At 40.1% G+C, this 14169-nt stretch overlaps 1 protein-coding gene across 5 annotated transcripts in view; it reads left to right on the forward strand.

The window, feature by feature from the left end:
* LOC138744475 (protein bicaudal C homolog 1-like) overlaps positions 1-14169 on the forward strand; it is a 284405-nt gene that overhangs the window by 237246 nt on the left and 32990 nt on the right. For all 5 annotated transcript variants that reach the window (XM_069900687.1, XM_069900689.1, XM_069900688.1 and 2 more), the window contains 3 exons: positions 1329-1523; positions 4973-5224; positions 13419-13550. In XM_069900687.1, coding sequence (XP_069756788.1) covers positions 1329-1523; positions 4973-5224; positions 13419-13550 — 579 coding nt within the window. The remainder of the gene's footprint in view (positions 1-1328; positions 1524-4972; positions 5225-13418; positions 13551-14169) is intronic.

Here is a 14169-nt window from a genome sequence, read left to right on the forward strand (position 1 = left end):
GGTGAGGGAGGACGTGTGGGTGAATTTTCTGCGGTCACGGGGCTAGATATCAAGAGGGTGATTAGTGGGAAGACATGAGTGGACAAAAGAGTCATGGAGGGAGCGGTCCCTGCGAAAGGCGGAAAGGGGAAGATGTGTCTGGTGGTGGGACCATGTTGTAGGTGCCAGAAATTACAGAGATCAGGGTATGGTGTAGGTCCACCTGGAGTACTATGTACTTATTTGAGAAAGAATATACTGGCTTTGGAGGCAGTACGGAGAAGGTTTACCAGCTTGATTCCAGGTATGAAAGGGTTAGCTTTTGAGGAGAGATTACGTTATCTGGAATGCGAAGGCTGGTGGGATGGTAGATGACCACATGGGGAATCCTGTCCTTGTTTCAGCTGAGGGCGGAGGGGACCAGGGCAGATATGTGGGAAACAGAGAAGATGCGCCAAGGGGTGAGTTGATGGTGGTAAAGGGGAAGCCACGTTTTTTTTTTGAAGAAGGACATCTCACATGTCTGCTGCAAGGTCTGCTGAGTTTCTCCAGCACCTTGTGCATCAAACACTGAACATGATTGCTCAAGGAGCGCGAAACCGACTTCAGATATGACCTGCCTATTTGTTGCCATTGACATCATTCCAGATGTTGGAGCTGCTCACCATCTTTTCACTTGTTCGAAGGCGACCAGGGGGAAAATCAGAGGTGGCATGAGCTTGTTTTCACATTATTGGCTGCAGTACTCCCACCATCAATGGCATCAGGCAGTCTGGAAGGGGAGAGCACTGGGCCCTCACGATGAGGCAACAAAAGAAAAAATTCCCTCTACTCAGTGGTGACCCCTCACCATCTCTTGGTAAAGAGAAGGGTAGTGGACGGATTCAGCTTGCTCATAGAGCTTCAGAGCACATCTGGCTGAATGGGTCGGGCAATTTAGGATGATGAATTCTGAATTCCAGAGACAATGTAAAAGTTGTTAGATCCTCCAAGAAAAAGCTGATACAACACTGTCCCTTTCACACAATGCAAAACAGAGTACAGAAGTATTCATTTCCAGAGAGTGCATGATATAAAATTACTGTATCAAATTATGAGCAGAGATGAATTCCTAAATAAAATTTAATAAGAAAAACTCTTGGCACCTACAGCAAATTATCTAATTGTTTAACTTATTTAAAGAAAATCATAAGTAGATTATTTATGTGGAAGATTTAAATTGTTGGAGTAAATAGACTACATTTCTCCCAAATGGAAATAATGCTCATCCTTTTTAGTTGTAAGAAAGAGAGCATTTTTACTTGTGAAGTTGTATTTTTAGTAGTAACAATTGCTGTTTTGCTGCCCAGGAACTGCTCCCTCTGGTGATGATGTTCGATTTGCCTATTGCGGGTATTTTGCAGCCAATTCCCGACCCCAACTCACCAACGATCCAGCATCTCTCTCAAACTTACAACATTTCCATCTCCTTCAAACAACGCTCCCGCATGTACGGTGCCACGGTCATTGTCCGAGGATCTCAGAACAATGCCGCAGCAGTCAAGGTGAGAATGGTCCAAGGCTGGAAAGACGCTGATTTTTGCTTTGACTACATTACAAAGCAAGCCTTTTGGGGGAAAAAAAGTTTCTAACTTGCTTCTCTAAATGAGTTCAAAATGAACGGAATCTTTCAACAAATAAAGTGGGTATTTGAACGAGCACTTTGAAAGAGCTATCTGGTTACGGTGCTCTTTCTGCTTTGCCCTGCATATGTTTTCCTTTCATTTATTGAATTCTTTTCTTGAAAATTACTCTTGAAACTGCTTCCATCACCTTTTCAGGCAATTTATTTTGGATCATAAGAAATCATAATATAAAAATCTTCTTCTCGTGGCTTTTTTTTTGTATATTATTTTAATTTTTGTTCACTTTTCCCTGATCCTTCTGCTAAAATAAACCATTTCTCCGTTTTTTTTTGAGCACCAGCGCTAAATCTCCTCTGAACTTTTGTGCTCTTACTGAGGAGGATCTCCGCCTTTCCTGAATCCTGACAGCCTCATCAAACGCCCAAAACAAAATACTGCAATGATTTATGAAGTTTTACTAAAACTGAGGGAGAGCCATTTTGGCTCTATTCTTCAGGCACTGAAAAAATGTATCCTATATTTTGGTGTTTAAGTCAACCCTTGAAACCCTCAAAAAGCACTCAAAAATCAGGGTCGTCTTATACGCCAGAGACCTTAAATTCAATTTAAAAAAAAAATCCGTGACGTAGATTCGGCGTATAGGATGACCCAAACACCAAAAAAAAGAACCCAACCTACAACAAATTTTGTTAAATGTCTTTGCAGGCAGCACCTTTGGAAGTTAACTTGGCCACTTCTGTGATTTTTAACTTAAATCTCGCTTCATACTTCCGTCGTTTTGCTGGAGGCTTCATGATAACAACCACCTTCCGGCAACACCCAGCAGCTCAGTCAATGCTCGATTAAATGATAAAACCATGAAAATGAGGCTGAAAATGGGGAACTGTCTTATCTGGTTGACTTATACACTGGAACATACGGTACATTGAAGTGGAATGGAAAATATATAGTCCAAGTTTAAAGACAATGAAATGGAGGAGACTGAGAAAATCTTATAGCTGAATTGGGAAGATACACTTATCAAGGGGTTATACATCATAATATCAACCAACATAATAAATAGGAGCATCAGAGGGCAGCAAGCCTGGTCTGCCATTCTCTAAGGAAGTGGTTCTCAACCTTTTTCTTTCCATTCACATACCACTTTAAGAATTCCCTGTGCCATCGGTGCTTTGTAATTAGTGAGGGATTGCTTAAGGTGGTATATGAGTAGAAAGAAAACGTTTGAAAACCACTGTTTTAATTGTACATAATTGACTCGTTATGTGCACGGTTTCATAACTCCAAAAGAAATGGGCCAATGACAATTTTTCTGAAGCAAAATATTTCAGTAACAATTGGGTCTCAAGCAGTGATTCTCAACCTTTTTTCCCATTCACATAGCACCTTAAGCAATCCCTTACTAACACAGAGCACTGATGGCATAGGGAATTCTTAAAGTCATATGTGAGTGGAAAAGGTTGAGAATCAATGCTATCAGGTTATGGCAAATTGGACCGAGGACTCAACCTTGACCTTCCTACCTTTTCCCCATAACCCTTAAATCTTCAAAAATCTATCTGTCTGGATCTTAAATATATTCAAGCTATTGCTTCGTTGAACAAATAATTCCACAGATTCACTACTCTCTTGGAGAATTAGTTCTATTTCCCTGAATCTTGAGGCAATGTCCCGTAGCGCTTGTTTCATTTCCTCCCTGCTCACATTTTATCTATTCTGTTCATTATTTTATGTTTCCATCAGATCCCACTACACCACCCCCCCACCCCCCATATCTTCTTTGTAAACTCCAATGAATGTGACCCCAGATGACGTAATCTCTCCTCAAAAGCTAACCCTTTCATTCCTGGAATCAAGCTGGTAAACCTTCTCCATACTGCCTCCAAAGCCAGTATATTCTTTCTCAAATAAGTACATAGTACTCCAGGTGGACCTACACCATACCTTGTACAGTTGCAGTAGGGCCTCCCTATTCTTAAATGAAGGACAACATCCCATTTGCCTTCTTGACCTGCATGTGCGCCTGCAAACTCACAAGTTGAGATTCACGTACAAGCAGTCCCGGGTCTCCCTCACAAGTTTCCATTCAATGAGGGTGAGGAATCTTTACTTGAGGAAAGAGGATTATGAGGTTCCTCATAATGATGGAGTAATTTGATAATATAAGTGTGGGGAAGATACTTTTGGTTGTGTCTAAAAAGTAAATAAGGGGCAATTAAGATAGTCATCAATAGATCAAAAGGCTGGGGCTTTCTTACTAAAGAGGGCTCAGACATCTGGTACTTACTATAATGTATTAAAATTAAGGTAAATGGTATGCATTTAAGCAAATATACCTAAAAGAATATGCTGATAAACACAATAACCATATATGGTGGAATCTTGAGCAAGCAATGAGAATTTGGAGGGACTCAGGCAGCATCCATTGGGCAGGACGGTTAGTATGACAGTTAGCACAATGCTGGTACAGTATTAGCAATTGGGATTTGGGTTCGAATTCTGCTCTGTCTGTAAGGAGTTTGTACGTTCACCCCGTGACTATGTGGGTTTCCTCTGAGTGCTTCAGTTTCCTCCCACCGTTCAAATGCACCAGGGGTTTGTAGATCAGTTGGGTGGCATAGGCTCGTAGGCTGAAAGGGCCTGTTACTGTGCTGTATGTCTGTGCCTAAATGGTCAGTCAACATTTCAAATCAGGACCGTTTTTCAAGACTAAGAAGAGAAGAGACCAAGTATAAAAAGAGAGGAGAGGACAGTGGAGGTGATCTAATAACAGAAACATGAAGGTAGGAGAGGTGCAGGGTCAGGTAGGGGTGGAGAATAAAAGTGGCAGGAGGCTGGTGGGGAAGGTTTGGGAGAGGAGTGAGAACAGGAGAAAATAAAGGACAGATGGAACCAGATGAATGTGGGGTCACCTAAATTCAGAAAATTTTAATAACCATGCCAATGGATTTTCATCTACCCATGTGGAATATCATATGTTGTTCCTCAGGTTTATATTTGGCCTCTCCAGTCAATGGATACGGCCAGGGACGTGCATGTCTGTTTGGAAATAGTGAGGGGAATTAAAGTGGGTGGCAACAGGGAGTAAACACATGTACTCGAGGACAAAGAGCCAGTTCTGAGATGCTGGTTGAGTCTAATCATGGGGACCATTCAGCCCAAGTTCCTCTGGACTCCCGAACAGAGCAACACATTGAGTTCCACTTCCCCACCCTCCTCCCACAGGGTTCATGGAGTCTTGTGGACTGAATAGCTTTGTTTCCAAGTAATGGACGAATCAGAATCGTCAAAGAGATCAGATCATTTTCTAGACAGAGCCCTTAGTCAGATGCCATGTGTCTAATATGAATGGTCTGGTTTTCTTTCAGGAAGGGACAGCAATATTACTGGAGCACCTTGCTGGCAGTCTGGGGAGTGCCATACCCGTCAGCACGCAACTGGACATTGCGCCTCAGCACCATCTCTTCATGATGGGTCGCAATGGGAACAACATTAAGCACATAATGCAGAGAGCTGGGGCTCAGATCCACTTTCCAGATCCCAGCAATCCCCAGAAGAAGTCCACAGTCTACCTCCAGGGCACTATTGAGTCTGTCTGTCTAGCTCGACAATATCTCATGGTATGCATTAATTTCAATATATGCATTGTTGGAAGAATCGTTAATGGCTACTTTTACTGAAAACATTTATTATGGGTGGAAATGGCTTGTTCATTTTACTTAATTTGTTAGATTTATGGCTTGATTATGTGATCACTGCAATAAACATTAAAACTCTCTGAATTAGTCTCTTAAACATTAAAACACAGATAGGTTTATAATGTTGGTCCGTGTATGATAACATGCCACTCAAGGTTGGTGGACTTGCATTCGTGGTATTCTATTTTTATGGTTCTACACCAGTTCCCGGCATGACAAATTTGAAACTGAATTAATTAAATCTGGCTGTTTTGGGCTGGCACCAGAAAAATTACCATAAAACCTGCTGGACTGCAATAAAAACTGAACTGACTGACTAACGTGCTTCAGGGGATGGAAACCTGGCTTCTCAGTCAAACTGGCGTGTGACTTCATGGTTAGATTTTAATGGCTGCAGAAATAATTTACTTAATGGCCAACTAGAAGCCGGTCATAAATGCAGCTTCTCCAGCGTCAGCCACTTATTTTAGTTTTCAGCAAATTGATGAAATTCAATAGGAACAGTAGCCCACGCGAGTCTTCACTGTGACCCAAGATCCCCATTATAATCAAATCGCGAATGCCCTATCGAACTGGAGCATCTTTTTTTGGTTTTAATATTTTTGATTCTTACAGACTCAACAAATCATAAACAAATCAATTTGCTATATATTGTGATGGGTTATATTATATTTTATATATAAATATGTTTTTAAAAGTGATAGACTGTGGGGGGGGGGGTGTTTAGAGTGTAGGTCTCTTCACAAACAGATGGTAACACTTCACCAAAAGAGATCTCATTTAAAATTCAAGAGCTTTGCTCAAGTTGGACACTCAGGCACTCGTGATTTTGAAAAAACAATGGAACTGCTTTGCTAAAGAATTTCAGAAGCAGGTCCAAATGGAAGAGTCCAGGCTCAAGAGGCTGATAAGATCTTTCAAAGATGAGGTCTTGAGCCTGGGATGGCTGGCAAGCTTGGTTGAAAACCCCATTTTGAAGATGGTTTGTGAGTTCTGAATGCAGCCTGCTGGAAAACCCTTGTGGTCCTTACTGGAGGAAAAGGCTGGCTAGGGCGTTTCTCCTGAAATAAGGGAAACAAGAGGAAGTCTGTGGTGACCTGGAAGAAGAGGTTATCATTTGGAAAACCCTGATGGGGCTTCGGCAAGACACCGAAGTGACTGATGGAAGTAAATCAGTTTGTGTGTTTCCAACGAGCAACGAATCTCTTTCTGAAACCAACAAGAAGCTTCCTGAGTGGTAACCATTTAACTTTAAGCACCAGAGTCTGGTGAAAACTCACAAATGTTAAATTCTGTGCACAGTACAAGAATTGCCCGATACCGGTGAACTTGGAGGAGTGAGAAGTGAGATTGGACTGTGAATCAAAGAACTTTCCTGAACATGTACCCATTACATTTAAGTGTGCTTAAAATTAGAAGGGGTTTCAATTTAGTTAAAGTTCGATCCTGTTTTTATGTTTAAAGAAAATTAAAAGCAACTTTTGTTTAAGTAACGATTTGTCTTGGTGAATTTCTATTGCTGCTGGGTTTTGGGTCCTATACATATAATACACACACACACATATATTATACACACACATACGATGTCTGTGCCATATTCTTTACAAGTAGGGGGAATTAATCAAACTGGGTGCCAATATAACTCAAATAAGGTTTCCATATTTTAACATATGTATCATAATTCTTCCTTTATATTTTGTGAGTGATCTCCTCCAGGAAATGCAGCTCTGCATTCCCATATTCCATCGTGAGACGGTTAACTGGGAGTCGGACTTCCATGAAATCGCTATACACTTCCTGGCTACAGCTACGGTGACCTTCACAAAAGAAATTTGGTGTTTAGGTCACGTAAAACTCATGTTGCCAATGTCTCCCAAAGGATGCACTTTTTGATTTTGTAGAAATTCCACACGTAATTTTCTTAAGAATGTCCCCCAAATTCACCCAAAAAGGCCTTACCTTTGTGCATAACCAGGTGGAGTGGACAAAAGTTCCAACCTCTACACCACATCTAAAGCATATTTCTGAAAAATCAGATTTTGATTCATGTAATTTTTGTGGTGTGAGGTATAACTGATGGAAGAAATTATATTTAATTAATAAAGCATAGCAGCATCTTAACAATGCCGTTCTCACGGTTCAAATGATTGTGAGATTGTAGCTTTCGCCACTTTTTTTGGAAAATTTTATTTATTAGTATCTACGTGTATTTCAAATTAACTTGCTATATTACAAAATAGATACTAAATAATTTTAAATTTTCCCCATCCCCCACCTCCCACCAACCCTAACTCCTACAGAAAGAAAGAAAAGTAGAAAAAAGAGAAAAGAAAGAGCACATTCATTGTAATTATAACAACATTAATAATACCGTAATATTTCTTGATGAAAATACCATTTCCAAGGGAGATTGGATTGGAAGGTCTGGATTAGTCTATATTCATAAATCTCATATAAGGCTCCCATATCTGACAAAATTGATCATAATCATCTCTCATATTATAAGTAATTTTTTCTAATGGGAGACAATATTTTATTTCATTAATCCATTCTTATATTTTAACATTAGTTTCCAATTTCCACGTTTTAAGCTACACACTTTCTCGCTACTGTTGCTAAACTCAAAAAATCTATTGATCTAATTCCAACTTTATAACTTCATCATATACATTGCCCAACAGAAAAATTCTTGGATCTAATTTAACCTTCACTTTTAATACCTTCTCTAAAATAACACATCGTTCTTTCCAAAAATCTTTTACCTTTTCACACGACCATACTGAATGCAAAAAATTACCAACCTCTTTTTTACATCTAAAACGTTGAGCAGAGAGATTCAAATTAAATTTATTCCATTTATAGAGTGTATAATACATTTGATGTAAAAAAATTATATTGAACCATTTGATATCTAGCATTAACTGTATTAGTTACACTATCTCTACATAATTTCATCCATATACCTTCTTGAATTTGAATATTTAAATCCTGTTCCCATTTCAATTTAGTTTTACACAAATCCTTCTTTTCCTTTGTTTCTTGTAATTTATTATACATAGTAGTTATAAATTTTCAAATGATAAAGTATCTGTTATAACATATTCAAACTGACTATATTTCGGAAGTCTCAAATGCATTTGTTTTGAATAAGGAACGGGATACAGGAAGGAGGTATAAGGAATTATCAGTTGGCTTAATTAACTTTAAAAAAGAATCAGCTTCTTCCATTTGCAATGAATAATTTATTATTTGATAATTGGTATGAAAAAGGTATACAGAAAATACGAGATTGTTTTAGAGATTCATTATTCATGACATTTCATCAATTAAAGGAGAAATGCAGGATATTACACAATACAATATTTGCATATTATCAATTACGATGATATTTAAAGGAAAAAAAAGGAATGCATTTCCCCACTCTATTTCAGCTGACAACTTCATTAAGAGAACCATCAGAACTGCAGATGCTGGAATCTTGAGCACAGGGAATCTGAAGGGACTCTGCAAGTGAGGCAGCGTCCATGGAGAGAAATAGACCACATTTGGGCTCAGGACTTCATCAAAATAAAGGTAGGAAGGACGATACCAAGCATAATAGGGAGTGGAAGGGTGGACTGCACCCCCTCCTTTTTTTTGCTGGATATCTCCCCTCCCCACCTTTGTGTTGATAAACATTAATTGTTGACTGTCCATTTCTCTCCATGGATGCTGCATGACCTGCCGAGCGTCATTAAGTGGTTGTCTTGAATCTCATTAAAAGGACAAAAAGCAATCAGTTTTTGGAAAGTGTACAGCTTGGCTTTGAATTCAGTGCTTTTAAAATGGGATTTAGTTTTGGGCCATGTGAAGACGTCCAATTATCAAGATAATCCATTCTAAATTGGTTAGTTTAGTAATCACAAGAGGAGCACATTTTTTTCCCTTGCCAGTTTGTCAAACTGCTGTGGTTTTTTAAATTATTTTTAATTTTAACAACACAGCATGGTATAAGGCCTTTCCACCCCGTGCCACCCAATTAACCTCCAACCCCATGGGTTTTGTAGAATGGGAGGAAACCAGAGAAAACCCATGAGGGTTACAGAGGAGAACATACAATCTCCTTAAAGACAGCGCTGGATTCGAACCCAGCTCACTGGTGCTGTTCATATCATTGCTGGAAGTTCTTCCCTTTGCAGTGTCACTAAAAACTAGTGATCGTGTACACGGGAAAAAAAAACTGTGTAAATGATGGAATCTTGCTCCACGAGGCTGCAAGACAAAGATAACTGTGTTGCTCTTGTATGAAGTACTGATTTCATCCCTTTAGAGTGACTGTTCATTTCCACAGAGTCGACATAAGCATTCCAAGGACAAATGGGTTAAATTTTGAGGATGGGTTTGTACCTTGATGAAGGGCTCAAGCACGAAACATTGATTATGTAATTTTGCTATATAAAGGACACTGTTTGACCTGCTGAGTTTCTGCTGTGTATTTACTTCAACTACGGAGTCTGCAGACTTTCGCCTTTTGCATTTATAGCCAAGGGTTGTGTTCACTCAAGTTTGGAAGATGACATCATGGTCATGTTGAGGTATTTATAATTACAATAGGAGTTTACAGGGTAAGGAGTTTTATTGGATAAATAGAGAAGTTACGTGCTTTAGAGAATGCTGCGCAAAGGAGCATGACTTTAAAATTAGAACAAGTCGTGGAAATCCGGATCTCCCTGGCCCAAAAAGCTGTTGTGGCTACACTTAAATGAATATTTTAAAACTGCTCTTTTGTGAATCAAGGTTATTTTGTGTTGTGAAAGCCAAGACTGTGAATAAAGTTAAGGTAAATTGGTTAGGACAGTATGTCGGAATGACTAAACCAGCTTAAAGGACCCAATTACCTAACTCTGTGCCTATGTTCCAAGCCCACTCAAAATTCCTTTAAATTAAATCAGGAGGGTAACATTTGGGCAGATTTTATTGTGGGGCATTTGATCCACTTTGCAGACAAGGCGATGAAGGTGAGACTCACCCAGTATGAATTCTAAAGTTACTATGTTTGTCGAGATAGAGTAGCTTTTTGAGATTCAATCAGATCTTCAAGACAACCAGCTTTTTCCCAGGTCAATCAGAGTCAAATGAATGTGCATATACAGTACTTCAATTACTTTGTTTTCAGCTTGCTTAATATTAAATACAGTGCTCCATTTATCCTACTGAGGAAACTTTAGCCCCTTTCACACTTGCCAGTGATCCCAGGAATCAAACGCCAATCGGCCTTTCAAGTGGCAAGTGTGAAAGCAGAATCTGCTCAACGCTGACGTCAGATGACGTCATCTCATGCCGGGGATTGCCGACCTCGACTCCTAGTACAACCCCCAGCACCTACAGACACCGGCATTGAGATCAGGCAAGTGTGAAACGGGCAATTGCATCACAGGCACTTCCTATTAAAAGGTAGAACAGACCAAACGCCAGGGATAAACCCTGGAAGATGAAATCATAAAGCATTCAGTGTCCTGGTTAGGAGTGGTCAAACCCCCATTCCTATCCCAGGACACTGAATGACCAATTTACTGGGATGCAAGTGTGAAAAGGGCTTGTATCTCCTCACCAAATGTGAATTCCTTGATAGCATTCTTCCCCTTTAGTAAATGGCTATAGATTTACACAGTGTGGTTACATTTACTGCTCTTCAGTTTTCAACAACCAGCCCAGACTCTAAAGAATGTTGAAATGCATCATCTATTTCTAGGACCACTTCCTTTAGTATTCTGGAATGTAATAATCAGGTCCTGGGGATGTACAGCTTTGGGGCCCCATTAATTTAGACATACATACCTACAGTATGGTAACAGGCCCTCTCAGTCCACAAGCCCAATTCACCTGCAACCCCCATACATTTTGAAGGGAAGGAGGAAAACTGAGCAGCCATAGAAAACCCACACAGACCCGGGGAGAACATAAGAACTTCTTACAGGCAGCACAAAATTCGAACCCAGGGTGCTGGTTCTATAATAGCATTCCCCAATCACTACTCCAACCATGACGCCCAATTTCTCTGGCACAGTTTCTTTATTAATACTGATTTCCTCCCTCTCTTAGATCCTTCTCTCTCCCTCCCTCCCTCTCTCTCTCTCTCTCTCTCTCTCTCTCTCTCTCTCTCTCTCTCTCTCTCTCTCTCTCCTCATATGTCTACTTTCATAGGAGAATCTAGAATTGGGAGTAAATGTTTAAAAATAAGGATTTTCCATATAGATGCAGCTTAGACCAAACCTTTCTTTGTCAGAGTTATGTGTCTTTGAAACTCTCTTCTTTAAGGACCAAATAGATATTCAGATATTTTTAAGTGGGTAAATTTTTGATTAAATGATCTCCATGGAGGGACAAGAATGCAGCATTAAGGTTGCCGTCAGATCATCCATGATTCTGTGAAATTGCAGAGTAGGATTGAAGACCCCTATTTATGCTCCTAATTTGTGTTTTTGTCTGTATGAGCTTGTCTGATCCCTTGGATGGATGTAATGTGTGCCTTGGTACCATTTGGAGAAGAGCAGAGGAGTTAACCCAGTGGTCCTGGTCAATATTTATCCTCGGATATCATCACATTATCCAGACATTATCGCATTACTGCTGGTGGGAGCCTGCTGTTAGCTGCCACATTCCCCCCTTTAAAAGAGTGACTACACTTCACTGACAAAAGGCAAAGGAGGAAAAACCCAACACCCAACCCCAACCAACCAATTTTCCCCTGCAACCGCTGCAACCGTGTCTGCCTGTCCCGCATCGGACTTGTCAGCCACAAACGAGCCTGCAGCTGACGTGGACATTTACCCCCTCCATAAATCTTCGTCCGCGAAGCCAAGCCAAAGAAAGAAACACTTCCAAAGTATTTAACTATCTGTGAAGCACTTTAAGAATTCATTAGACCATGAGAGGCACTTTCTCACCAGGAGTTTTTTTTCTTTCATTTACTCCATTCGAAATTGAGCAGTGAAAGAACTCACTTGTTGACAGATATATTGTACACTTTAATATTTAACTCCATTTGCGGGCCAGTGTTCATTATTCCAGAGACCAATGCTGGAATCTGGAGTGAAAAAGAAGGTCCTGACGCAGGGTTTTGACCAAAATGTCAATCGTCCCTTTGCCTCCTGAGATCCCACCTGACTCATTAAGTACCTTCAGAGGCTCGATTTTTTTGTTCACTTTTCCAGAGATTTGGGTAGTTCAAGTTTTCAGCTCCACATCAGCGTGATTTCCAATCAATAGTTGAGCATTGGCAAGTATTGAAGATCTCTTTGTTGTGTAGATTAGTCACGACTAATATTGGTCCATATTGAAATCCAGAGAAAAACTGGTTGTCCAAGTGTTAGAGATCTTTTTTTATTGTGTTGATTAGTCAGGCCTACATTGAAATCCAGTGCAAAGTTCAAGTTCCAGTAGAAAGTTGGTACTTCCAATTCCAAAAAAAAAACCAGCTCAGCACAGACTTGAAAGACCAAAGGTTCTATGATTCCAAATGTGGCTCTTGCATGGGCTTCTTCTAGAAGGAACATAAATTAATGTTTGCTGATGGCACAGTTGTGTTGCTGTTAGGCTGGCTGCCTCTTGGCTCCTGTGGCCTGAGAGCAATCCTGACCTCGGGATTTGCCGGAACAGTTTTTTTCCTCAACTCCTCTGTCCCATGTCCTAAAGTAGATGAAGTGGCCACTGTAAATTGCTTTTTGCGTTAGTGGCCAGTGGAAAGGTCGGAGGGAAGTTGATGGGTGTATGAAAGAAAATGCGTTGCAGGGAAATGTGATGGAATAGGGCTGATAGAAATGCTTTGAGAGCCAGCATAGACTTGGTGGGCCAAGTGGTCTCCTCCTGTGCCTTAAGATCATAGGAAAAATGGAGATGCCTGCAAATGTTTCAAGTTGTTGAATGATACAATAAAATGTAATGTGATATGAGAGTTTATTGTCATACACATGTACAATGTGCATGATGTGTGCTGCGCTATACTTGAAAAGTGAATCTAAACCTGATTTTAAAAAAATAACTTTAATTAAGTTTGACCTTTTCCATAAAGTTAGAGCAGCTTGTAAAATGGCGTTGAATTCTATGAACGTAACCATTTGACAATGCCACACTCCAGGGTTGTCTCCCCCTTGTGCTGATGTTTGACATGAAGGAAGACATTGAAGCAGAACCGCAGATGATCACTCAATTAATGGAGCAGCTGGATGTCTTCATTAGCATCAAGCCAAAGCCCAGACAGCCAAGCAAGGTATGCAGTGCGGACAAAGTTTACTTACTGAGTTTGTATTTCTTTCTCTCTTCTGGTCTAATAAGTAAACAAGTGAGCATGAGATGGAAGATCAACAACATGAATGAAAAGAATGTAGGTCCACGTGTAGGCTTATGATGTTCATCATACTTTTGCGAAGCAGTGTATCTGGCCTCTGAATGGTCGGTCCATCCAGGGCTATGAAGTATGTCCCATTGTTCTCCAAACCTTTACCTCCAGGCTTTTCCTGATAGAAAATAGAAAACGAAAAGGAGCATAAAAATCAGTAAAATGCATTAGTCTGACTGAGGTGAAGTGTGTTGTATAGCAGGGTACAATGGGCAAGCTTTAACAACAGCAAGTTCCGTTTCTAACAATGCTGGACGTTTGCTAGATTTAGCCTTGGTGATGAAACTAAATGGAGAAAAAAAAATCACGCTCACTGGAAATCTGATACCAAATGGGATTTTTGATTGTCTTCTGTTGAAGGTTCTGCGACCCAAAACGTCAATGCTGTTTCTTCTCCTGCTGACCGCTTCTACCATCTTGATTATTTGGAACGGGTTATTTTACAGTTTTACCCAGTGATGACATTAAACACGGAGCACATTGCCATGCA

The sequence above is a fragment of the Narcine bancroftii genome, chromosome 10 (assembly GCF_036971445.1).
Source record: "Narcine bancroftii isolate sNarBan1 chromosome 10, sNarBan1.hap1, whole genome shotgun sequence".
NCBI classification, from domain to species: domain Eukaryota; kingdom Metazoa; phylum Chordata; class Chondrichthyes; order Torpediniformes; family Narcinidae; genus Narcine; species Narcine bancroftii.